The sequence below is a fragment of the Pseudophryne corroboree genome, chromosome 8 (genome assembly GCF_028390025.1).
Source record: "Pseudophryne corroboree isolate aPseCor3 chromosome 8, aPseCor3.hap2, whole genome shotgun sequence".
In the NCBI taxonomy this organism is placed as follows: domain Eukaryota; kingdom Metazoa; phylum Chordata; class Amphibia; order Anura; family Myobatrachidae; genus Pseudophryne; species Pseudophryne corroboree.
Window position 1 is genome coordinate 146,077,403 of NC_086451.1, and position 26,184 is coordinate 146,103,586.

A 26,184-nucleotide genomic window follows, 5' to 3' on the forward strand; every position below is an offset into this window, starting at 1 on the left:
GGCAGCGAGAGAGACAGACAGACCAGGGGCAGCGAGAGAGAAAGAGAGACAGACAGACCAGGGGCAGCAAGAGAGAAAGAGAGACAGACAGACCAGGGGCAGCGAGAGAGAGAGAGAGACAGACCAGGGGCAGCGAGAGAGAAAGAGAGACAGACAGACCAGGGGCAGCGAGAGAGAAAGAGAGACAGACAGACCAGGGGCAGCGAGAGAGAAAGAGAGACAGACCAGGGGCAGCGAGAGAGAAAGAGAGACAGACAGACCAGGGGCAGCGAGAGAGAAAGAGAGACAGACAGACCAGGGGCAGCGAGAGAGAAAGAGAGACAGACAGACCAGGGGCAGCGAGAGAGAAAGAGAGACAGACAGACCAGGGGCAGCGAGAGAGAAAGAGAGACAGACCAGGGGCAGCGAGAGAGAAAGAGAGACAGACCAGGGGCAGCGAGAGAGAGACCGACCGACCAGGGGCAGCGAGAGAGAGACCGACCGACCAGGGGCAGCGAGAGAGAGACAGACGGACCAGGGGCAGCGAGAGAGACACAGACGGACCAGGGGCAGCGAGAGAGACACAGACGGACCAGGGGCAGCGAGAGAGACACAGACGGACCAGGGGCAGCGAGAGAGACAGACAGACCAGGGGCAGCGAGAGAGACAGACAGACCAGGGGCAGCGAGAGAGACAGACAGACCAGGGGCAGCGAGAGAGAAAGAGAGACAGACAGACCAGGGGCAGCAAGAGAGAAAGAGAGACAGACAGACCAGGGGCAGCGAGAGAGAAAGAGAGACAGACCAGGGGCAGCGAGAGAGAAAGAGAGACAGACAGACCAGGGGCAGCGAGAGAGAAAGAGAGACAGACAGACCAGGGGCAGCGAGAGAGAAAGAGAGACAGACCAGGGGCAGCGAGAGAGAAAGAGAGACAGACCAGGGGCAGCGAGAGAGAAAGAGAGACAGACCAGGGGCAGCGAGAGAGAAAGAGAGACAGACAGACCAGGGGCAGCGAGAGAGAAAGAGAGACAGACAGACCAGGGGCAGCGAGAGAGAAAGAGAGACAGACAGACCAGGGGCAGCGAGAGAGAAAGAGAGACAGACAGACCAGGGGCAGCGAGAGAGAAAGAGAGACAGACCAGGGGCAGCGAGAGAGAAAGAGAGACAGACCAGGGGCAGCGAGAGAGAAAGAGAGACAGACAGACCAGGGGCAGCGAGAGAGAAAGAGACAGACAGACCAGGGGCAGCGAGAGAGAAAGAGAGACAGACAGACCAGGGGCAGCGAGAGAGAAAGAGACAGACAGACCAGGGGCAGCGAGAGAGAGAGACAGACCAGGGGCAGCGAGAAAGAGAGACAGACAGACCAGGGGCAGCGAGAAAGAGAGACAGACAGACCAGGGGCAGCGAGAGAGACAGACAGACCAGGGGCAGCGAGAGAGAAAGAGAGACAGACAGACCAGGGGCAGCGAGAGAGAAAGAGAGACAGACAGACCAGGGGCAGCGAGAGAGAAAGAGAGACAGACAGACCAGGGGCAGCGAGAGAGAAAGAGAGACAGACAGACCAGGGGCAGCGAGAGAGAAAGAGAGACAGACAGACCAGGGGCAGCGAGAGAGAAAGAGAGACAGACAGACCAGGGGCAGCGAGAGAGAAAGAGAGACAGACAGACCAGGGGCAGCGAGAGAGAAAGAGAGACAGACAGACCAGGGGCAGCGAGAGAGAAAGAGAGACAGACAGACCAGGGGCAGCGAGAGAGAAAGAGAGACAGACCAGGGGCAGCGAGAGAGAGAGAGAGACAGACCAGGGGCAGCGAGAAAGAGAGACCGACCGACCAGGGGCAGCGAGAGAGAGAGACCGACCGACCAGGGGCAGCGAGAGAGAGAGACCGACCGACCAGGGGCAGCGAGAGAGAAAGAGAGACCGACCGACCAGGGGCAGCGAGAGAGACAGACAGACCAGGGGCAGCGAGAGAGACAGACAGACCAGGGGCAGCGAGAGAGACAGACAGACCAGGGGCAGCGAGAGAGACAGACAGACCAGGGGCAGCGAGAGAGACAGACAGACCAGGGGCAGCGAGAGAGACAGACAGACCAGGGGCAGCGAGAGAGACAGACAGACCAGGGGCAGCGAGAGAGACAGACAGACCAGGGGCAGCGAGAGAGACAGACAGACCAGGGGCAGCGAGAGAGACAGACAGACCAGGGGCAGCGAGAGAGACAGACAGACCAGGGGCAGCGAGAGAGACAGACAGACCAGGGGCAGCGAGAGAGACAGACAGACCAGGGGCAGCGAGAGAGACAGACAGACCAGGGGCAGCGAGAGAGACAGACAGACCAGGGGCAGCGAGAGAGACAGACAGACCAGGGGCAGCGAGAGAGACAGACAGACCAGGGGCAGCGAGAGAGACAGACAGACCAGGGGCAGCGAGAGAGACAGACCAGGGGCAGCGAGAGAGACAGACCAGGGGCAGCGAGAGAGACAGACAGACCAGGGGCAGCGAGAGAGACAGACAGACCAGGGGCAGCGAGAGAGACAGACAGACCAGGGGCAGCGAGAGAGAGACAGACAGACCAGGGGCAGCGAGAGAGAGACAGACAGACCAGGGGCAGCGAGAGAGAGACAGACAGACCAGGGGCAGCGAGAGAGAGACAGACAGACCAGGGGCAGCGAGAGAGAGACAGACAGACCAGGGGCAGCGAGAGAGAGACAGACAGACCAGGGGCAGCGAGAGAGAGACAGACAGACCAGGGGCAGCGAGAGAGAGACAGACAGACCAGGGGCAGCGAGAGAGAGACAGACAGACCAGGGGCAGCGAGAGAGAGACAGACAGACCAGGGGCAGCGAGAGAGAGACAGACAGACCAGGGGCAGCGAGAGAGAGACAGACAGACCAGGGGCAGCGAGAGAGAGACAGACAGACCAGGGGCAGCGAGAGAGAGACAGACAGACCAGGGGCAGCGAGAGAGAGACAGACAGACCAGGGGCAGCGAGAGAGAGACAGACCGACCAGGGGCAGCGAGAGAGAGACCGACCGACCAGGGGCAGCGAGAGAGAGACCGACAGACAAACCAGGGCAGTGGCGGAACTAGAGAATGGTGGGCCAAGGTGCAACACTATGCATTGGCCCCCTCTCCCTTATTAAAAATAGGGATAGCACACGCCACGAAACAAAAAAAAAAAAACTAAGTGGGTGACTGAGGCAGGGGTGACAGGGAGATAGTGGGTGACTGAAGTAGGGGTGACTGAGATAGTGGGCGAGTAAGGCAGGGGTGACAGGGAGACAGTGGGCAACTGAAGTAGGGGTGACAGGGAGATAGTGGGTGACTGGTGAGGAAGGGGTGACAGGGAGATAGTGGGTGACATGGACATAGTGGGTGACTGAGGCAGAGGTGACATGGACATAGTGGATGACTGAGGCAGGGGTGACAAGTAGAGAGTAGATGACTGAGGCAGGTGTGGCAGGTAGAGTTGGTGACTGAAGCAGGGGTGACAGGGAGATAGTGGGTGACTGAAGCAGGGGTGACAGGGAGATAGTGGGTGACTGAAGTAGGGGTGACTGAGATAGTGGGCGAGTAAGGCAGGGGTGACAGGGAGACAGTGGGCAACTGAAGTAGGGGTGACAGGGAGATAGTGGGTGACTGGTGAGGAAGGGGTGACAGGGAGATAGTGGGTGACATGGACATAGTGGGTGACTGAGGCAGAGGTGACATGGACATAGTGGATGACTGAGGCAGGGGTGACAAGTAGAGAGTAGATGACTGAGGCAGGTGTGGCAGGTAGAGTTGGTGACTGAAGCAGGGGTGACAGGGAGATAGTGGGTGACTGAAGCAGGGGTGACAGGGAGATAGTGGGTGACTGAAGCAGGGGTGACGGGGAGATAGTGGGTGACTGAGGCAGGGTGACAGGTAGAGTTGGTGACTGAAGCAGGGGTGACAGGGAGATAGTGGGTGACTGAAGCAGGGGTGACAGGGAGATAGTGGGTGACTGAAGTAAGGGTGACAGGGAGATAGTGGGCGAGTAAGTCAGGAGTGACCAGTAGTTAGTGGGTGACGGGGAGATAGTGGGCGAGTAAGGCAGGAGTGACCAGTAGTTAGTGGGTGACGGGGAGATAGTGGGCGAGTAAGGCAGGAGTGACCAGTAGTTAGTGGGTGACGGGGAGATAGTGGGCGAGTAAGGCAGGAGTGACCAGTAGTTAGTGGGTGACAGGGAGATAGTGGGTGACTGAAGCAGGGGTGACTGGGAGATAGTGGGTGACTGAAGCAGGGGTGACTGGGAGATAGTGGGTGACTGAGGCAGGGGTGACAGATAGTGGGTGACTGAGACAGGGGTGACAGTGGGTGACTGAGAGATATTGGGTGACTGGTGAGGCAGGGGTGACAGGGAGATAGTGGGTGACTGGTGAGGCAGGGGTGACAGGGAGACAGTGGGTGACTGAGACAGAGGTGACAGGGAGATAGTGGGTGACTGAGGCAGGGGTGACTGGGAGATAGTGGGTGACTGAGGCAGGGATGACAGGGAGATAGTGGGTGACTGAGGTAGGGGTGACGGAGAGAAAGTGTGCTTGCAGAAAGTTGGCGGCCGCAGTGTGCGACCCTGTGCCAGCGGTTTCCCTCCCTGGCTCTCCACTCACCTCACCCTGTGATCCAGGCTTTCTCTTGGGGCAGTGCAGCAGGGATGCGAGCACACCTCGGGAGGAGATGAGAAGGCAGCGACAGCACCCTCCACATATGGAAACCGGATGGTTCGGTCAGACCAATTTTGAACTTGAAATCGCTGAACCCTTATCTGAAGGTGTTCAAATTCAAAATGGAGTCTCTCAGGGCATTGATCTCAGGTCTGGAGTAGGGTGAGTTTCTGGTATACCTGGATATCAAGGATGCGTACCTCCACATTCCGATTTGGCTGCCGCACCAGGCTTATCTCAGATTTGTACTGTTACAGTCACTATCAATTTCAGGCGCTGGCATTCGGCCTCTCCACAGCACCGAGGGTGTTCCCCAAGGTGATGGCGGAGATGATGGCTCTCCGCCGCAAGCAGGGGGTGAACATAATTCCGTATCTGCACGATCTCCTGATCAAGGCGTCGTTCAGCGAGAGGTTGTTGCGATCCATCGCGCTCACGACACAGCTGCTCAGGAAGCACGGATGGATCCTGAACCTTCCAAAGTCTCATCTGCAGCCGACAAGGAGGCTGTCTTTCCTGGGAATTATCCTCGACACGGAAATGCAGAGGGTTTTTCTCCCGGTGGAGAAAGTAATGGTGATTCAAACAATGGTCCGGGATGTCTTAAAGCCTACCCAGGTATCGGTTCATCAATGCATCCGCCTTCTGGGGAAGATGTTTGCCGCCTACGAGGCTCTGCAGTACAGCAGGTTTCATGCTCGACCTTTTCAGCTGGACCTATTTGACCAGTGGTCGGGCTCTCACCTACACATGCACAAGAGGATACGCCTGTCTCCGAAAGCCAGGATTTCACTCCTCTGGTGGATACAATCTCCGCACCTTCTGGAAGGCCGAATGTTCGGAATTCAGGACTTGATCCTTTTAACCACAGATGCAAGTCGAAGAGGTTGGGGATCAGTCGCTCTGGGTGGAAACCTTTCAGGGAAGGTGGTCGAATCAAGAATCCCTTCTCCCAATAAACATTCTGGAGCTAAGGGCCGTGTACAACGCCCTTCTGCAAGCAGAACACCTTCTACAGGATCGGGCTGTTCAGGTGTAGTCGGACAACGTGACCACGGTGGCCTACATAAACCAACAAGGCTGAACGAAGACCATGTCAGAGGTGTCAAGAATCCTCTCTGGGCAGAAAGACACGTGGTGGCGATGTCGGCAATCTTCATTCCGGGAGTAGACCACTGAGAAGCAGACTTCCTCAGCCGCCACGATCTCCATCCGGGAGAGTGGGGCCTCCACCCGGAGGTGTTCGAGGCGGTAACCGGTTGGTGGGGGGTTCCTCACATAGACATGATGGCCTTCCGCCTCAACAAGAAGCTGGGGAGGTACTGTTCCAGGTCAAGAGACCCACAGGCAGTGGCGGTGGACGCACTTGTAACACCGTGGGTGTTCAAGTCAGTGTATGTGTTCCCTCCACTTCCTCTGATACCAAAGGTTCTTCAGCTGGTGAGAAGAACGAAGGTTCTGGCAATCCTCATTGCTCCAGACTGGTCAAGGAGGGCTTGGTACGCAGATCTGCTGGATCTTCTGTTAAATAAGTGGTTCTCAAACTCTGTCCTCGGGACCCCACACAGTTCGTTTTCCATATCACCCAGCAGCTGCACTGTGTATCACCCAACTGTCACATTTTCAAAATATACAGGTGACCTGCAAAACATGAACTGTGTGGGGTCCTGAGGACCGAGTTTGAGAACCTGTGTGTTAGAGGATCCAAGGCCCTTACCTCTTCGAGAGGATCTGCTACTGCAGGGGCCGTTCGCTTATCAAGACTTACCACGGCTACGTTTGACGGCACGGCGGTTGAACACCAGATCTTAGCTCGGAAAGGTATTCCGAGTGAGGTTATTCCTACCCTGATACAGGGTAGAAAGGGGGCAACGTCTAAACATTACCATTGTATTTGGAAAAAAAATATATGTTTCTTGGTGTGAATCCAAGAATTTCCTGCGGTGGAGTTTCAACTTGGACTTTTGCTCCTTTTCCTGCAAGCAGGTGTGGATATGTGCCTGAGATTGGGCTCCATCATCAAGCTCCAAATCTCTGCTTTGTCCATCTTCTTCAAAAAACAATTGGCTGTCCTCCCTGAGGTTCAGACCTTTTTGAAAGGGGTTCTGCACATCCAACCTCCCTTTGTGGCGCCAACGGCACCCTGGGATCTGGACGTGGTGCTGCAGTTCCTGCAATCTGCTTGGTTTGAGCCTCTGCTGGAGGCTGACATCAAGTTTCTCACGTGGAAGGCGGTCACTTTGTTGGCCTTAGCTTCTGCTCGACGCGTGTCAGAATTGGGGGCTTTATCTTTGAAGAGTCCCTATCTGATCTTCCATGAAGATAGGACGGACCTTAGGATTTGTCCACAGTTCCTGCCTAAGGTTGTATCGGCTTTCCATATCAACCAGCCTATTAGGCCAGTGGTTACTGACTCCTCAATTGCTTCAAAGGCCTTGGATGTTGTGAGGGCTTTGAAGATTTATGTGAAGAGGACAGCTCGTCATCGAAAGACTGACTCCTTGTTTGTCCTCTATGATCCCAAGAAAATTAGGTGTCCTGCTTCTAATCAGTCGATTTCACACTGGATAAGCTTCACCATCCAGCATGCATATTCTACGGCAGGATTGCCGTGTCCAAAATTTGTAAAGGCCCATTCTACTCATAAAGTGGGCTCTTCCTGGGCGGCTGCCCGGGGGGGTCTCGGCTGTACATCTTTGCCGAGCTGCTACTTTGTCTGGATCGAACACGTTTGCCACGTTTTACAAGTTCGATACTTTGGCCTCTGATGACCAAGTTTGGTCAAGCAGTCTTGCATTAGCCTCCACGCTTTCCCTCCCGTACTGGGAGCTTTGGTACATTCCCATGGTACTAATATGGATCCCAGCATCCTCTAGGACGTAAGAGAAAATAGGATTTTAATTACCTACTGGTAAATCCTTTTCTCGTAGTCCGTAGAGGCTGCTGGGCGCCCGCCCAGCTCTTCGTTTTCCTGCATTGGTTTTATAGTTCAGTACTGCCTGTTTCCTAGGCAAGTTCTGCGTTATTTACGGTTTCAGTACCGTTTCAGCTGTTGCTGTGTTCCGGCATATTGGCCGGATTTGCCTGTTGTGTAAGCTGATATGAATCTCGACACTATCTGTGTAGTTCCTTCTCTCGAAGTATGTCGTCTCCTCGGGCACAGTTTCTAGACTGAGTCTGGTAAGAGGGGCATATAGGGAGGAGCCAGCCCACACTATTAATCTCTCTTAAAGTGCCAATGGCTCCTGGTGGACCCGTCTATACCGCATGGTACTAATATGGACCCCAGCATCCTCTACGGACTACGAGAAATGTATTTACCGGTAGGTAATTAAAATCCTATTATCTTCTCCGAAATCAGGCCATTCAGTTAGTCGTACAACGCCACGGTGGTGGCTTACATAATCCGGCAGGTAGGAACAAAAAGCAGGGCCGCAATGCGAGAGGTGTCACGGATACTCCTCTGGGCGGAAGCCAACGCAAGGGCCATCTCGGCCATATTCATTCCAGGCTGGACAAATGGGAAGTGGATTTCCTCAGGAATGGGGTGTTTCAATAACTGGTTCACCGGTGGGGCTGTCCGCAGATAGACCTGTTGGCTTCTCATCTCAACAAACTCCGTTGTTACTGTTCCAAGACAAGGGAATTACATGCTGCAGCAGTAGACGCTCTGATAGCTCCGTGGTCTTACCAGTTAATGTACCTGTTTCCTCCAATCCCCCTCATTCCCGGAGTGCTAAAATGGGAAAGAGTTCAGACAATTTTGATTGTCCCGGATTGGCCTAGACAGGTCTTGTATACAGACCTCTTGACCATGTCCCTGGAGGAACCCTGGCCTCTGCCGCTTTTCAAGTACTTTCTTCAACAAGGGCCGTTCGTTTATCCAGACTTAGTGCGTTATTTACTTACGTTTGACGGCTTGAAAGTTGAGAGGGAGATTCTAGCCGGGAAAGGCTTTCTGTCCAAGGTTATCTCCACTATGGTCCAGGCCCGTAAGGTGTTCACGTCTAAACATTGCCACCATATCTGGAAGAAATGTGTTTTCCTGGTGTGGAGGTAGAAAATATTCTCCTGCGTGTTTCGGCTTGGCCGCTTTTTGCTCATCTTGCAAGCAGGCGTGGATATGGGCCTAAGGTTAGGATCCATCATGGTTCAGGTTTCTGCTCTCTCCATCTTCTTCCAAAAACAGCTGGCGGTGCTTCTGGAAGTACAGAAATTTCTGAAGGGGGTTCTCCGCATTCAACCACCCTTTGTCCCTCCTATTACTTAAAAGACTGTCATGTTGCTGCCTCTAGCTTCTGCTAGACGGGTGTCTGAATTTGGAGCCTTATCTTGTAAGAGCCCGTATTTGATATTCCATGAGGATAGGGCGGAGCTCAGGACTCGCCCGCAGTTTTTGCCTAAGGTGGTTTCGGCCTTTCACATAAAGCAGCTGATTGTGGTTCCGAAAATGTCGGATATGGCCTTTGCTCCAAAGTCCTTGGATGTTGTGAGGGCTTTGAGGATTTACGTCCGGAGGACAGCCCATCACAGGAAGTCTGACTCGCTATTTGTCCTTTATGGCGCTACCAAAATTGGGTGTCCTGCCTCTAAGCAGTCCATTGCTCGTTGGCTTAGATTGACCATTCAACAAGCCTATTGTTCGACAGCATTGCCGCTACAGAGTTCTGTCCAGACCCACTCCACAAGATCGGTGGGTTCTTCCTGGGCGGCTGCCCGGGGTGACAGCGCAAGTTACCGCTATTTCGGCTGATGTGCATCACTCTGCCTCTTGAAAAAGCTGCTCCTAAGTGCGGAGAAACGCTTTGAGTAAACGAAGTGGAGCACTCTGGAGAGACAGACTAGCATTTTGAGCTACCTGCATATGGTCCATCCAAACGTTTGCCACACTGCTGCTGTACCGCATTTGTATGTACTAACCCAGGCTGGGGATGCCTTTCTGCCCCATATTCTGAGCAGTTCAAACTCCAGTGGCTGCACCGAGTAATTGCACTAACATCGGATCAGTCTTGGGACATCAGCAGCCGAAATAGCGGCAACGTGCGCTGTCACCCACCGCTTACTATCTACGGTAGATTCACCCATCTGACTGACCAGGGGACTGTATCCAGCAGCTACATGCAGCACTAAGTAGTGAGATCGCACTCACCATCCGCTGGCCAGCGGCTCTTACAGCGCCTTTCACCACTGGGTAAGATTCCCACTGATATAAGCAGCGGGGTGTGGCTCCGGGTTGTAGAACTGTGACAATTTGACTGATTTTATATTTTTTATCACTTACAAACGGATTCAAGCATTGAGACTGACTGAACTATACTGAGTCTCCGCTTGGTGTATATCGGTTATTATACCCAGTCATTTAAATTTTCATGCACTCCAGATGCCTTCTTATTTATATAGTGAATATATCAGCCACGCCAATACAATACTAGGTGTTTCAGGCTGAATACAATTTATTTTTAATGCGTCCAGTATGTTTTAATTTATGTCTCTTTAGTTTTATATGTTTATTAAATTTTTAATATTTGTATTGTGTATGGTCAAGCACCACCTGGTTTTATTTCTTTCTTCTTGGTTTGTCAATAGAAGAGGCTGGCTACCTCTTCACTAGGTGGCTGCTAACCATCAGCTATATTAATTCATCTGTCTGCACAGGCGCCAATAGACCCTTTTAATTCTTTTTCTTCACTGGGTAAGACCTTTTTGAATGTTGTGAGGGCCCTCCGTTTTTATGGCAATGGATCTAGAGATTTCCGTAGGAAGGGTTCTCTGTGGTCCTGTCTACTTCCACAACCAAGGTAGGCCAGGTGGCTTCGTTTGGATTATCCGCTGGGCTTACTCTATAGCGGACCTTTCTGTCCCTGCTGTGGTGACTGTTCTTTCCACCCAATCAGTGGGACCCTCTTGGCAGCTCAATGTGGAGCAACTTTGTAAGGTGGCCACTTGGTCCTCTGCTTACAATTTCATTCGTTTCTATGCGTTTTACATCTTTGTGTCTTTAGACTCAGTGCAGCTCACAAGTGTCCCATCCCTTAAGATTACAGCTATGGAACCTCCCATTGTCAATCCTGTGCTCCTAGTGGAGGAAGAAAAGGAGATTAATGTTCTTAGCTGGTTAAATCCTTTTCTCTATCGTCCTAGTGGATGCTGGGGTTCCTGAAAGGACCATGGGGAATAGCGGCTCCGCAGGAGACAGGGCACAAAAAGTAAAGCTTTAGGATCAGGTGGTGTGCACTGGCTCCTCCCCCTATGACCCTCCTCCAAGCCTCAGTTAGATTTTTGTGCCCGGCCGAGAAGGGTGCAATCTAGGTGGCTCTCCTAAAGAGCTGCTTAGAAAAGTTTAGCTTAGGTTTTTTATTTTACAGTGAGTCCTGCTGGCAACAGGATCACTGCAACGAGGGACTTAGGGGAGAAGAAGTGAACTCACCTGCGTGCAGGATGGATTGGCTTCTTGGCTACTGGACATTAGCTCCAGAGGGACGATCACAGGTACAGCCTGGATGGTCACCGGAGCCTCGCCGCCGGCCCCCTTGCAGATGCTGAAACGAGAAGAGGTCCAGAATCGGCGGCAGAAGACTCCTCAGTCTTCTTAAGGTAGCGCACAGCACTGCAGCTGTGCGCCATTTTCCTCTCAGCACACTTCACACGGCAGTCACTGAGGGTGCAGGGCGCTGGGAGGGGGGCGCCCTGGGAGGCAAATGAAAACCTTTTTTGGCTAAAAATACCTCACATATAGCCTCCGGGGGCTATATGGAGATATTTAACCCCTGCCAGAATCCGTTAAGAGCGGGAGACGAGGCCGCCGAAAAAGGGGCGGGGCCTATCTCCTCAGCACACAGCGCCATTTTCCCTCACAGAAAGGCTGGAGGGAAGGCTCCCAGGCTCTCCCCTGCACTGCACTACAGAAACAGGGTTAAAACAGAGAGGGGGGGCACTAATTTGGCGTTAGAAATATATAAAAAAGATGCTATAAGGGAAAACACTTATATAAGGTTGTCCCTTTATAATTATAGCGTTTTTGGTGTGTGCTGGCAAACTCTCCCTCTGTCTCTCCAAAGGGCTAGTAGGTCCTGTCCTCTATCAGAGCATTCCCTGTGTGTGTGCTGTGTGTCGGTACGTGTGTGTCGACATGTATGAGGACGATGTTGGTGAGGAGGCGGAGCAATTGCCTGTAATGGTGATGTCACTCTCTAGGGAGTCGACACCGGAATGGATGGCTTATTTAGGGAATTATGTGATAATGTCAACACGCGCCAAGGTCGGTTGACGACATGAGACGGCCGACAAACAATTAGTACCGGTCCAGACGTCTCAAAAACACCGTCAGGGGTTTTAAAACGCCAGTTTACTTTAGTCGGTCGACACAGACACAGACAGGGACACTGAATCCAGTGTCGACGGTGAATAAACAAACGTATTCCTTATTAGGGCCACACGTTAAGGGCAATGAAGGAGGTGTTACATATTTCTGATACTACAAGTACCACAAAAGAGGGTATTATGTGGGATGTGAAAAAACTACCGTAGTTTTTCCTGAATCAGATAAATTAAATGAAGTGTGTGATGATGCGTGGGTTCCCCCCGATAGAAAATATGGGCGGTATACCCTTTCCCGCCAGAAGTTAGGGCGCGTTGGGAAACACCCCTTAGGGGTGGATAAGTACCGTCTATAGATAGGGCCGTCCTCAAGGAGCCAGCTGATAGGAGGCTGGAAAAATATCATAAAAAGTATATACACACATACTGGTGTTATACTGGTGTTATACTGCGACCAGCGATCGCCTCAGCCTGGATGTGCAGAGCTGGGGTGGCTTGGTCGGATTCCCTGACTAAAAATATTGATACCCTTGACAGGGACAGTATTTTATTGACTATAGAGCATTTAAAGGATGTATTTCTATATATGCGAGATGCACAGAGGGATATTTGCACTCTGGCATCAAGAGTAAGTGCGATGTCCATATCTGCCAGAAGATGTTTATGGACACGACAGTGGTCAGGTGATGCAGATTCCAAACGGCACAAAGGTGTATTGCCGTATAAAGGAAGAGGAGTTATTTGGGGTCGGTCCATCGGACCTGGTGGCCACGGCAACTGCTGGAAAATCCACCGTTTTTACCCTAAGTCACATCTCTGCAGAAAAAGACACCGTCTTTTCAGCTTCAGTCCTTTCGTCCCTATAAGAGTCATATCTGCCCAGGGATAGAGGAAAGGGAAGAAGACTGCAGCAGGCAGCCCATTCCCAGGAACAGAAGCGTTCCACCGCTTCTGACAAGCTCTCAGCATGACGCTGAGACCGTACAGGACCCCTGGATCCTACAAGTAGTATCCCAGGGGTACAGTTTGGAATGTCGAGACGTTTCCCCTGCGCAGGCTCCTGAAGTCTGCTTTACCAAGGTCTCCCTCCGACAAGGAGGCAGTATGGGAAAAAATTCACGAGCTGTATTCCCAGCAGGTGATAATTAAATTACCCCTCCTACAACAAGAAAAGGGGGTATTATTCCACACTATATTGTGGTACTGAAGCCAGAAGGCTAGGTGAGACCTATTCTAAATCTAAAAAAATTTGAACACTTACAAAGGTTCAACTCAAGATGGAGTCACTCAGAGCAGTGATAACGAACCGGGAAGAAGGGGACTATCTGGTGTCCCGAGACATCAGGGATGCTTACCTCCATGTCCCAAATTTGCCCTTATCACTAAGGGTACCTCAGGTTCGTGGTACAGAACTGTCACTATCCGTTTCAGACGCTGCCGTTTGGATTGTCTACGGCACCCCGGGTCTTTACCAAGGTAATGGCCGAAATGATGGTTCTTCTTCGAAGAAAAGGCGTCTTAATTATCCCTTACTTGGACGATCTCCTGATAAGGGCAAAGTCCAGGGAACAGTTGGAGGTCGGAGTAGCACTATCTCGGATACTGTTACAACAGCAGGGGTGGATTCTAAATATTCCAAAATCGCAGCTGATCCCGACAACAAGTCTCCTGTGCTTAGGGATGATTCTGGACACAGTCCAGAAAAAGGTGTTTCTCCCGGAAGAGAAAGCCAGGGAGTTATCCGAGCTAGTCAGGAACCTCCTAAAATCAGTGCATCATTGCACAAGGGCCATGGTAAAAAAAATGGTGACTTCCTTCGAAGCAATTCCAGTCGGCAGATTTCATGCAAGAACTTTTCAGTGGGATCTGCTGGACAAATGGTCCGGATCGCATCTTCAGATGCATCAGCGGATAACCCTATATCCAAGGACAAGGGTGTCTCTCCTGTGGTGGTTACAGAGTGCTCATCTTCTAGAGGGCCGCAGATTCGGCATTCAGTTTTGGATGTTGGTGACCACGGAGGCCAGCCCGAGAGGCTGGGGAGCAGTCACACAAGGAAAAAATTTCCAGGGAGTGTGATCAAGTCTGGAGATTTTTCTCCACATAAATATAGCTAAGGGTAAATTTATAATGCTCTAAGCTTAGCAAGACCTCTGCTTCAAGGTCAGCCGGTATTGATCCAGTGGGATAAAACATCACGGCAGTCGCCCACGTAAATAGACAGGGCGGCACAAGAAGCAGGAGGGCAGTGGCAAAAACTGCAAGGACTTTTCGCTGGGCGGAAAATAATGTGATAGCACTGTCAGCAGTGTTTCATTCCGGGAATGGAAACTGGGAAGCAGACTTCCTCAGTAGGCACGACCTCCACCCGGCAGAGTGGGAACTTCATAGGGAAGTTTTCCACATAATTGTAAACCGTTGGGAATTACCAAAGGTGGACATGATGGCGTCCCGTCTGAACAAAAAACGGGACAGGTATTGCGCCAGGTTAAGAGACCCTCAGGCAATAGCTGTGGACGTTCTGGTAACACCGTGGGTGTACCAGTCGGTGTATGTGTTCCATCCTCTGCTTTTCATACCTAAGGTACTGAGAATTATAAGACGTAGAGGAGTAAGAACTATACTCATGGCTCCGGATTGGCCAAGAAGGACTTGGTACCCGGAACTTCAAGAGATGCTCACAGAGGACTTATGGCCTCTGCCGCTAAGAAGGGACTTGTTTCAGCAAGTACCATGTCTGTTCCAAGACTTACCGCAGCTGCGTTTGACGGCATGGCGGTGGAACGCCGGATCCTAAGGGAAAAGGCATTCAGGAAGAGGTCATTCCTACCCTGGTCAAAGCCAGAAAGGAGGTGACCGCACAACATTATCACCACATGTGGCGAAAATATGTTGCGTGGGGTGAGGCCAGGAAGGCCCCACGAAGAAATTTCAACTCGGTCAATTCCTGCATTTCTTGCAAACAGGAGTGTCTATGGGCCTCAAATTGGGGTCCATTAAGGTTCAAATTTCGGCCTGTCGATTTTTCTTCCAGAAAGAATTGGCTTCAGTTCCTGAAGTCCAGAAGTTTGTCAAGGGAGTATTGCATATACAACCCCCTTTTGTGCCTCCAGTGGCACTGTGGGATCTCAACGTAGTTCTGGGATTCCTCAAAACACATTGGTTTAAAACCAGTCAAATCTGTGGATTTGAAGCATCTCACATGAAAAGTGAACATGCTCTTGGACCTGGCCTGGACCAGGCGAGTGTCAAATTGGTGGTTTTTTTTTCTCAAAAAAGCCCATATCTGTTTGTCCATTCGGACAGGGCAGAGCTGCGGACTCGTCCCCAGTTCTCTCCCTAAGGTGGTGTCAGTGTTTCACCTGAACCAGCTTATTGTGGTGTCTTGCGCCTACTAGGGACTTGGAGGACTCCAAGTTGCTAGATGTGGTCAGGGCCCTGAAAATATAGGTTCCAGGACGGCTGGAGTCAGGAAAACTGACTTGCTGTTATCCTGTATGCACCCAACAAACTGGGTGCTCTTGCTTTTAAGCAGACTTTTGCTAGTTGGATGTGTAATACAATTCAGCTTGCACATTCTGTGGCAGGCCTGCCACAGCCAAAATATGTAAATGCCCATTCCACAAGGAAGGTGGGCTCATCTTGGGCGGCTGCCCGAGGGGTCTCGGCTTTACAACTTTGCCGAGCGGCTATTTAGTCAGGGGCAAACACGTTTGTAAAATCCTACAAATTTGATACCCTGGCTAAGGAGGACCTGGAGTTCTCTCATTCGGTGCTGCAGAGTCATCCGCACTCTCCCGCCCGTTTGGGAGCTTTGGTATAATCCCCATGGTCCTTTCAGGAACCCCAGCATCCACTAGGACGATAGAGAAAATAAGAATTTACTTACCGATAATTCTATTTCTCGGGAGTCCGTAGTGGATGCTGGGCGCCCATCCCAAGTGCGGATTATCTGCATTACTTGTACATAGTTACAAAAATCGGGTTATTATTGTTGTGAGCCATCTTTTCAGAGGCTCCGCTGTTATCATACTGTTAACTGGGTTCAGATCACAGGTTGTACAGTGTGATTGGTGTGGCTGGTATGAGTCTTACCCGGGATTCATAAATCCTTCCTTATTGTGTACGCTCGTCCGGGCACAGTACCTAACTGAGGCTTGGAGGAGGGTCATAGGGGGAGGAGCCAGTGCACACCACCTGATCCTAAAGCTTTACTTTTTGTGCCCTGTCTCCCGCGGAGCCGCTATTCCCCATGGTCCTTTCAGGAACCCCAGCATCCACTACGGACTCCGAGAAATAGAATTATCGGTAAGTAAATTCTTATTTTCTTCGACTCAATAGGGTGCCCACACTGATGCACCTGACTTAAGGGGGTTAATTACTATTATACTTGTTCTCTATTCACCTGTCTTTTATGTGTGTGTGCTGGTTTTCCTGCTCCTTGCCATGGGCTTGCTAAGTTAACTGGCAGGGCTGGGGTATTTTGGAGAGGGAGCCCTGTGCTGCTGGGAAAAAAATAAGTAACTGGTGCCCAGTCACTCCTCTTCTGGCTGTACCCATTGTCAACCCTGTGTCCCCTATGAATTTGAAGAAAATGATTTAACCAAGTGAGAACATAAATCTTCCCTTTTTATTTTTTGCAGAATGTTTAACACTTAAAACCACCATATCGGCCTCCTTTAGAGCCATGGATCTTAAATACTTTATTGGCAGCTATGTAGAGCAGCTACATGGTCCTCAGTTCATACATTCACCAAATTTAGTTTTCATGATTGTGTCGGTAAATCTGACTTTCGAAGTAAAATATTAAGTTCCGATAAGTCTAGTACGCACCCTCCCCCATGGACAGCTTTTGTACATCACTGTGGTTAAGAAGTGTCCCCCCAAATAAAGGAAAGCGAGAACATTTTTATTTTTATTTTTTGGTACTTTCAAATTACATTTATTTCTTTGATTTTATCTGGAGGACACTTTGATCCGTCCCTTACTGGTTGTGTATATGAGAGAGAGGCTAATGGTTTATTCTTCAAACTATCCTTGAGGATCTTTAAGTGCAAAATGAGGAAGGGTTGGAGGAGAGGAACTTATATACCACTAAAACATTAGCTCATTAAGTGCTGACTCCTCTATACCTCACTAACCCCCATGGTTAAGAAAGAGATTTAATTGGTTAATACAAAAACATCTTGTTATCTGGATAAGTCCTTTCCTTCTCCAGTTGTGACCTCTGTCTAATTCTACAGACCGTTAAAGTAATTTGTCTCACTCACACTGGAGTTTCAAAACTTGTTCCTAATGATGTGCTGGCACATTCTATCAGATCTGTTGGTGCCTCCTGAGCAGTATAGCAGCGGTCGAGCAGCCACCAAGTCATCGGTTTTATGTATTTTGCTTTTTTTTTAACCCATTGTGGGGAACTGGACACCCAACTTTTACACTTTGGTTTCCTCCCTTAAGTTCAAGTTAATTGCTGTAGGATTACAATGTGTTCCCCTGTCTTTGTCATGTGAAGCATGTTTAATGGAAGAAAAGACTCCCAGCAGACTAAGGGAGTTTCTTAAAATTTCTGCAACTGCTGCCTGAGCCCTCTATACACAAATAAATATAGGTATAATCAAAATACCAAGGGAGCGCTTTAACAAACAATATAGAAATAATTTATTTAAAAAAAATATATATAAAAAACACGGATTCAATTTCATGCACAATACATACACAACTAACATAAAAGGTTATTATCCTGCTCACCTCCTCCTGTGCACTCCACTGTATTGATATGCAGATAGAGGGTCAGCGCTGATTCACTTTCAGCAGTATTGGTAACGCTGTGCTCACCTATATGGATGACGATTGCTCAGGAGATGCACGTGAAGGGCAGAGGGAGGACACTGCTGGCTGTAAGCGGATGGTGCAGCGCTATGCTCCACCTGTGCCCATGGAAAACCGACGCTTGGTGAGCCGTCTCTGTTATGATGTCCTAAATATCACTTGAACAATTCAAACCTCCAGTCCGCCACTGATGTAATGTACCCCGGATGTCCACGGGGCTTAAGGCTTATTAAGAGCATTACGTGTTCTAATGAGGGAGAGTGTCAGTGAAGCGAAATGTCCAGAGAGAATCTGGTAGATTTAGGTAGTGTCCTTACGCGTTTCTCTGCACTTGTAGCATGGCGGTTTCGTCAGAGGATGAAACTGTAGCTATGCTTTGCCGCTTTTAAACCCAAACTAGCCAATCAATGGTTATTTGGGTAGCCGTTCACGTGTTATTTCTTAAAATCAACTTCATTGTTAGAAGTGCATGTAGTGTGCAAATCTAAAAATAGTATTAGACCAAACAGAATAGTTACTTACTCAGGATATATTATCAACAATTATCATATAAATAAAATCATACAAATAAAGACACATGGTATCTATATATAAATAAATAAAATATAGCTTCAAGAACAGATTTAACGTTAAATGTTAAAAAACTTTAACTGTTCACATGAGATATCCGTAGTATAGTGGATAAAGACATCGACTCCCATGCCCAAGGTCCCCATTCGAGACCACCAAAGGTGTAATGTTTTTTATTTATAACTGCTGCAGGAATAAATGCTAAACAAGCCTAGATTAGCATGTATTCCTGTTACCATTCCTTAGTAAATCTACCCCAAGCCTCAAGTCTTGTATATAATAAGCTGTAATGGAAAGGTATCGAGCAAATTCAGTTGTTAAGTGGACCTATTAAATATTTAGGCATATTGTGTGTGTGTGTGTGTGTGTGTGTGTGTGTGTGTGTGTGTGTGTGTGTGTGTGTGTGTGTGTGTGTGTGTGGGTTTTTTTTTTTTTGTTCGTGTTTATAAATTTGTCTTATTTCCTTGCAGCTTTGACGTCAACAGCGCCATCTACATCTAGCACTTCTTCGTCTCTCAGCTCCCTACTTGCAACCTCAGCACCATCTCTTTTCTCAATCACAACTACAGCTGCTTCAGGTATGACAAGCCATTCAGCTCCTGCTTTAAGGCAGAGTGACTAATTTTCTTCTTGATAACACTAGGGTATAGACGGGTGGATGAGTGGAGCCTGGCACTTAAAATTTCTTTAGAATTGTAGTCCCCATCTATATACCACCCAGACTTCAATTTAGATTAAGTGCCCGAGGAAGCTGGTTTATTCTCCAGCCCTTTTTACATTTTATTTTATTTTGCTTTTGAACTTCTAGCAAGGCATCATTAGGCAGACTGCAGAAGCTTGCTCCACACTGCTTACTGAGGCCATTGGCCCGGGTCCCTGGCCAGGGTCATAAGACCCAGCGAGAAGGCCCTCCATGCATCAGCCGGCTGAGCAGCGATAGGTTTGCCCATTCCCCTTGGTTAGCAAGGAGGGCGGGTTTCTAGCTTCAGAAAGATGTAGATATCAAAAGGTGCACACATTCCTGCAGCGCTGGCGGTGTAGAGTGCGCATGCGGCCACAGGCTACCATTAGGAGCTAGTTGTAGTGTTGGCTGCCAGAGCACAGTGTTAAGTGCTTTCACAGAGTTTAGCTTGGCTAGCTATGCACTTGTAGTGCCATATGCATTACTGCCCCTATGTGAATGTCCGTAGTATGTCTAGCCTCTTGTATAAGCAGCAGCTCTGCTACTTCCCCTACAGTGCTTGCCGGAGCCGGCCAGACATACTGGATGGTAAGACTGCCCTTACTCTTGCCGCTTCTTAGTTCAATCAATCATGCGTGCCGGGCTGGGGGCGGGACTCAGTGGTGGTGTAGCATTTCCTGCACCCCTGCTCGAATGTCTGTGCTCTGGGGCCTCTCATATACGGTGTAAGCATTACTGCCTCACAGCACTGAGGTCATGGATTTGATTCCCACCATGACCTTACCTGTGTGGAGTTTGTATATTCTTCCCGTGCCTGCAGTGGTTTCCTCCGGGTACTCCGGTTTCCTCCCACAGTTCAAAAATATACTGGTAGGTTAATTGGATCCTGTGGATAAATTAGCGCTACTGTGAATGTGTGTGCATGTACATGTGTTAAGGTATATAGATTGTAAACTCCACTGGGGCCAGGACTGATGTGAATGTCCAAACATTCTCAGGAAAGCACTATGGAATATGTGTGCACGTAATAAATAACTGGTAATAATGATAATGTCTGGGGCTTCCCACCAGCCCAGACTTACTCGCAGCCCTAGAGGGAGTCGGACCCCACTATTCTATTTGTTGTGCTTCCATCATGTGGACAACCACTATTCCAAAACCACTTTCCAGCAACCAGAAGCACTGGTTACAGGCGGAGAGACTGCTATTACGGCGCACTACAGCATGATCTTACTGCCAGCCACCACTCCGCCCCATGTATTATACCGGGAGGTTGTCTGTGCTTTTCAGTGACTGTATTAGATGCACTTAGCTGTGTCTCTGCTGCAATAGTCAGTATGGGGATTATTTGAATGCCTTTCTACTTGGAATGCAAAATGGTCACCTCTGTGTTCTTCCATGAGTAGAGTAGTTGGGGGTCATGCAACTTAAACCTACTGAGGAGCTCCTGTCAGACCATTTTCTGCTGTGGGGTACACTGGGCTCCACAAGGAAAGAACATCGGGGTGTAGAGTAGGATCTTGATCCGAGGCACCAACAGGGTCAAAGCTTTAGACTGTTCCCAAGATGCACAGTGCCTCCTCCTCTATAACCCCACCTCCATGCCAGTGAGCTCAGTTTGTAGTTGGCGCCTGCAGTAGCAGGTCACTTAACGGGACTGCCTCAGGCAGCCTATTTCTTAGTTTAAAAGAAGAAGAGGATTTTACCACAGGGCTGCAGCAGGCTGTGTCAGACAAGACGTCCCTGCAGAAGCTCCATCACCCCCAGCGGCGCTGTATACTCCCGCGCCGCGATTGCCAGGTCACTACAGCGGAGGTGCCGGCTTTTCTTCCTCTGTCCTCGTGAGTCACACACACGCCTCCGTCTCCCGGATCCGTTGTCAAGGGGGAGGTAAGGGGCTTCTGTGCCACGCTGTACACCGCGATCCCTTGCGGCCATAGGCGTGGACACAGATTACTGGGCTGCTGTTCCACTAGCCACCAGGGTGTGTTTATAGGGGCACATGTCAGGTGGGACACCTGTACCTTTACCCCCCCCCCCCCCCGCTTCTTTTACTGCCCGCACGCCTGGTGGGGATGCCAGCAGGGGGAGTAGGCCGGACCTGAGGCCCCTCCCCCCTGCCTCAGGGCGCCATTTCTGTAATGTTCCCGCCCTGGAGCTGCATATCTCTCCCTCACTACTGATCAGTGGCCATTACAGGTTGAGCTGAGCTGTTTCTAGGACTGCAGGGGCACAACCACCTGACTGCCAGTGCTGTGCTTCCTACAGGACACTTGAGTATTCTACCTGTCACTGGGACAGTGCTAGTTAAGAAAGAGTGCATACTGTCAGGGTTGTGTGGTACAAACACCCTGTGATATACATCCAGTGCTTACTGTGCATTGTTATATCTATTGTTATCACATATAGCCATACTGAGTATTACTTTTTATTGCTAGTCCAGTGCAGTTTATGGTACATAATATCTGCATGGTACGTTTGTGACTATATATGTGTGTGCATGTAGCTGCTGCGTGGTTACCTTAATTACAGGGTATTTTACTCGGCGTGCTATTCCTATATTACTATACCTGAGGGGGCCAAGTGTTTTCAGGTTTTACTCTGATAATATAGGTTTGCCTTACAAGTTATACTACTGGAGTATTTTTTACTTGTGAATTATAGTCACACACTCACACACACACACTCTCTCTCTCTCTCTCTCTCTCTCTCTCTCTCTCTCTCTCTCTCTCTCTCTCTCTCTCTCTCTCTCTCTCTCTCTCTCTCTCTTTTTTTTATATATATATATATATATATATATATTGCAAAAGGAGTAGTATAGCGCCACTTGTGAGATATAAATATACTAGAAACACTATTAAAAAGCACACATACCCTTACTGATAGGTGTCAGCCAGACCCTAAAAATTATAATACTGGTATATTACTGCCTGAAACGTATATAGAAAATGGAGGGATAGGGGTGTCGGCGACAAGTGTTGCTAAAAAAGGTTATTACACTAACCATCTAAAAAATGTTTAAAAAGCCAGAGAGAGAGAGAAAATTCCAATACATTTTTTTTTAAATACATATGAGAATAATATAAAAAATCAATCAAGTACTATGAGAGTAGTAAAAAATCAATCCATTAAAAAATAGTAATAAGATTAAAAATCCACCAACAGACTGTCCAGGAGTTGGCGGATGCTTTAGTCCAGGTCTGGGAGGAGATCCCTCAGGAGACCATCTGCCACCTCATCAGGAGCATGCCCAGGCGTTGTAGCGAGGTCATACAGGCACGTGGAGGCCACACACACTACTGAGCCTCATTCTGACTTATTTTAAGGACATTACATCAAAGTTGGATCAGCCTGTAGTGTGTTTTTCCACTTTAATTTTGAGTGTGACTCCAAATCCAGACCTCCATGGGTTAATAAATTTGATTTCCATTGATAAGTTTTGTGTGATTTTGTTGTCGGCACATTCAACTATGTAAAGAACACAAAGTATTTTATAAGAATATTTCATTCATTCAGATCTAGGATGTGTTATTTCAGTGTTCCCATTATTTTTTTGAGCTGTGTATGTATATATGTATATATGTATATATATATATAATATAATATATAATATAATATATAATATAATATATAATATAATATATAATATATAATAATGAGAAAGATTGGCGGCACTCTCAGGACTTGATAGGCTGCAATTGCCTTCATAATTTCTTTGCTTATCGTTCATTAACGTTTCAGTTTTATTATAAAAACTTTCGTCAGGATACAATACAAAAATAAACATACCTTTATAGAGTGAAAACCCTCACAATAATATAAATATAGAGTTTACTCACCGGTAATTCTATTTCTCGTAGTCCGTAGTGGATGCTGGGAACTCCGTAAGGACCATGGGGAATAGACTGGCTCCGCAGGAGACTGGGCACACTAAAAGAAAGATTAGGTCCTATCTGGTGTGCACTGGCTCCTCCCTCTATGCCCCTCCTCCAGACCTCAGTTAAGGAAACTGTGCCCGGAAGAGCTGACATTACAAGGAAAGGATTTGGAATCCCGGGTAAGACTCATACCAGCCACACCAATCACACCGTACAACTCGTGATAACCATACCCAGTTAACAGTATGAACAACAACTGAGCCTCATTCAACAGATGGCTCATAACAATAACCCTTTAGTTAAGCAATAACTATATACATGTATTGCAGATAGTCCGCACTTGGGACGGGCGACCAGCATCCACTACGGACTACGAGAAATAGAATTACCGGTGAGTAAATTCTTATTTTCTCTGAAGTCCTAGTGGATGCTGGGAACTCCGTAAGGACCATGGGGATTATACCAAAGCTCCCAAACGGGCGGGAGAGTGCGGATGACTCTGCAGCACCGAATGAGCAAACTCAAGGTCCTCCTCAGCCAGGGTATCAAACTTGTAGAATTTTGCAAACGTGTTTGAACCTGACCAAGTAGCAGCTCGGCAAAGCTGTAATGCCGAGACCCCTCTGGCAGCCGCCCAAGCAGAGCCCACCTTCCTTGTGGAATGGGCTTTTACTGATTTCGGATGCGGCAATCCAGCCGCAGAATGAGCCTGCTGAATCTTGCTACAGATCCAGCGAGTAAATAGTCTGCTTCGAAGCAGGAGCACCAACCTTGTTGGCTGCATACAGAATAAACAGCGAGTCAGACTTTCTGACTCCCGCCGTTCTGGAAACATAAATTTTCAAAGCCCGGACTACGTCCAGCAACTTGGAATCCTCCAAGCCCCTAGTAGCCGCAGGCACCACAATAGGTTGGTTCAAATGAAACGATGATACCACCTTAGGGAGAAATTGGGGACGAGTCCTCAATTCTGCCCTTTCCATATGGAAGATCAGATATGGGCTTTTACATGACAAAGCCGCCAATTCTGACACACGCCTAGCCCAAGCTAAGGCCAAAAGCATGACCACTTTCCACGTGAGATATTTTAGCTCCACGGTCTTAAGTGGCTCAAACCAGTGGGATTTTAGGAATCCAACACAACGTTAAGATCCCAAGGTGCCACTGGTGGCACAAAAGGGCTGAATATGCAGCACCCCTGTAACAACGTCTAAACTTCAGGCAGTGAAGCCAGTTCTTTTTGAGTGAAAAAGGGATAGGGCCGAAATCTTGACCTTTATGGATCCTAATTTTAGGCCCATAGTCACTCCTGACTGTAGGAAGTGCAGGAATCGACCCCGCTGGAATTCCTCTGTAGGGCCTTCCCGGCCACACACCAAGCAACCTATTTTCGCCATATACAGTGAAAAAGTCTTGCTGTCACGTATTTCCTAGCCTTTATCAGCTTAGGAATAACTGCATCCGGAATGCCCTTTTCCGCTAGGATCCGGCGTTCAACTGCCATGCCGTCAAACGCAGCCGCGGTAAGTCTTGGAACAGACAGGGCCCCTGTTGCAACATGTCCTGTCTGAGAGGCAGAGGCCATGGGTCCTCTGAGAGCATTTCTTGCAGTTCCGGGTACCGAGTCCTTCTTGGCCAATCCGGAGCAAAGAATGTTGTTCATACTCCTCCTTTTATTACAATTCTCAGCCCTTGGGTCTGAGAGGAAGAGGAGGGAATATATAGACCGACTGGAACACCCACGGTGTTACTAGTGCAACCACAGCTATCGCCTGAGGGTCCCTTGACCCGGCGTAAAACCTTTTTTATCTTTTTATTGAGGTGGGACGCCATCTAGTCCACCTGAGGCAGTTCCCATCAATTTGCAAAGCTGCGTGAAGACTTCCTGATGAAGTCACCACTTTCCCGGGTGGAGGTCGTGCCTGCTGAGGAAGTCTGCTTCCCAGTTGTCCACTCCCGGAATGAACACTGCTGACAGTGCGCTTACTTGATTCTCCGCCCAGCGAAGAATTCTGGTGGCTTCTGCCCTCGCCACCCTGCTCTTTGTGCCGCCTTGGCGGTTTACATGAGCCCCTGCGGTCTGACTGGATCAGAACCGGTTGGTCGCGAAGCAGGAACTCCGCTTGACTTAGGGCGTTGTATATGGCCCTTAGTTCCAGGATATTGATGTGAAAGCAAGTCTGTTGACTTGACCACAAACCTTGGAAATTTCTTTCCTGTGTAACTGCCCCCCACCCTCGGAGGCTTGCATCCGTGGTCACCAGGACCCAGTCCTGAATGCCAAATCTGCGGCCCTCGAGAAGGTGAGCACTCCGCAGCCACCACAGGAGAGACACCCTGGCCCTGTGTTAACCGATGCATCTGCAGATGTGATCCGGACCACTTGTCCAGTAAGTTCCATTGTCCTTGCATGGAACCAGCCGAAGGGGATGGCCTCGTATGATGCCACCATCCTTCCCAGGACTCGAGTGCAGTGATGCACTGACACCTGTTTTGGTTTTCAATAGATTCCTGACCAGTGTCATGAGCTCCTGAGCTCTCTCTATCTGGAGATAAACCCTTTTCTGGTCTGTGTCTAGGATCATGCCTAGGCGAGGCAGATGAGCTGTAGGAACCAACTGCGACTTCGGAATATATAGAATCCAGTCGTGTTGCCGTTACACTTCCAGAGAAAGTGATACGCTGTCCAGCAACTGCTCTCTTGATCTCACTTTTATGAGGAGATCATCCAAGTATGTGATAATAGTGACACCTTGCTTCCGCAGGAGCACCATCATATCAGCCATTACCTTGGTAAATATTCTCGGGGCCGTGGAGAGATCAAACGGCAACGTCTGAAATTGGTAATGACAATCCCGTACCGCAATTCTGAGGTACGCCTGATGAGGTAGATAAATGGGGACATGAAGGTATGCATCCCTTATGTCCCGATTTACGATAAAGTCTATCCCTTTTCAGGCTTGCAATGACAGCTCTTAGCGATTCCATCTTGAACTTGAACCTTTTCAGGTATATGTTCAGGGATTTTAATTCAATATGGGTCTAACCGAACCGTCTGGTTTCGGGATTACAACATGGTCGAATAATAACACCCTCTTGTTGAAGAAGGGGACCCTTGACCACCACCTGTTGAAGATACAATTTGCGAATTGCAGTTAACACTGGCTCCCTCTTGGGGGGAAGCCCGCCGGGCCATCGGTGAGGGGGCATCTTCTCACAGTCCAGCCTGTATCCCTGCGACACAATTTC

At 49.2% G+C, this 26,184-nt stretch overlaps 1 protein-coding gene across 2 annotated transcripts in view; it reads left to right on the plus strand.

Moving 5' to 3' along the window:
• NUP62CL (nucleoporin 62 C-terminal like) overlaps positions 1–26,184 on the plus strand; it is a 362,287-nt gene that overhangs the window by 159,852 nt on the left and 176,251 nt on the right. For both annotated transcript variants that reach the window (XM_063936986.1, XM_063936987.1), the window contains exon 5: positions 18,846–18,953. In XM_063936986.1, the coding sequence (XP_063793056.1) occupies positions 18,846–18,953 (108 nt within the window). The remainder of the gene's footprint in view (positions 1–18,845; positions 18,954–26,184) is intronic.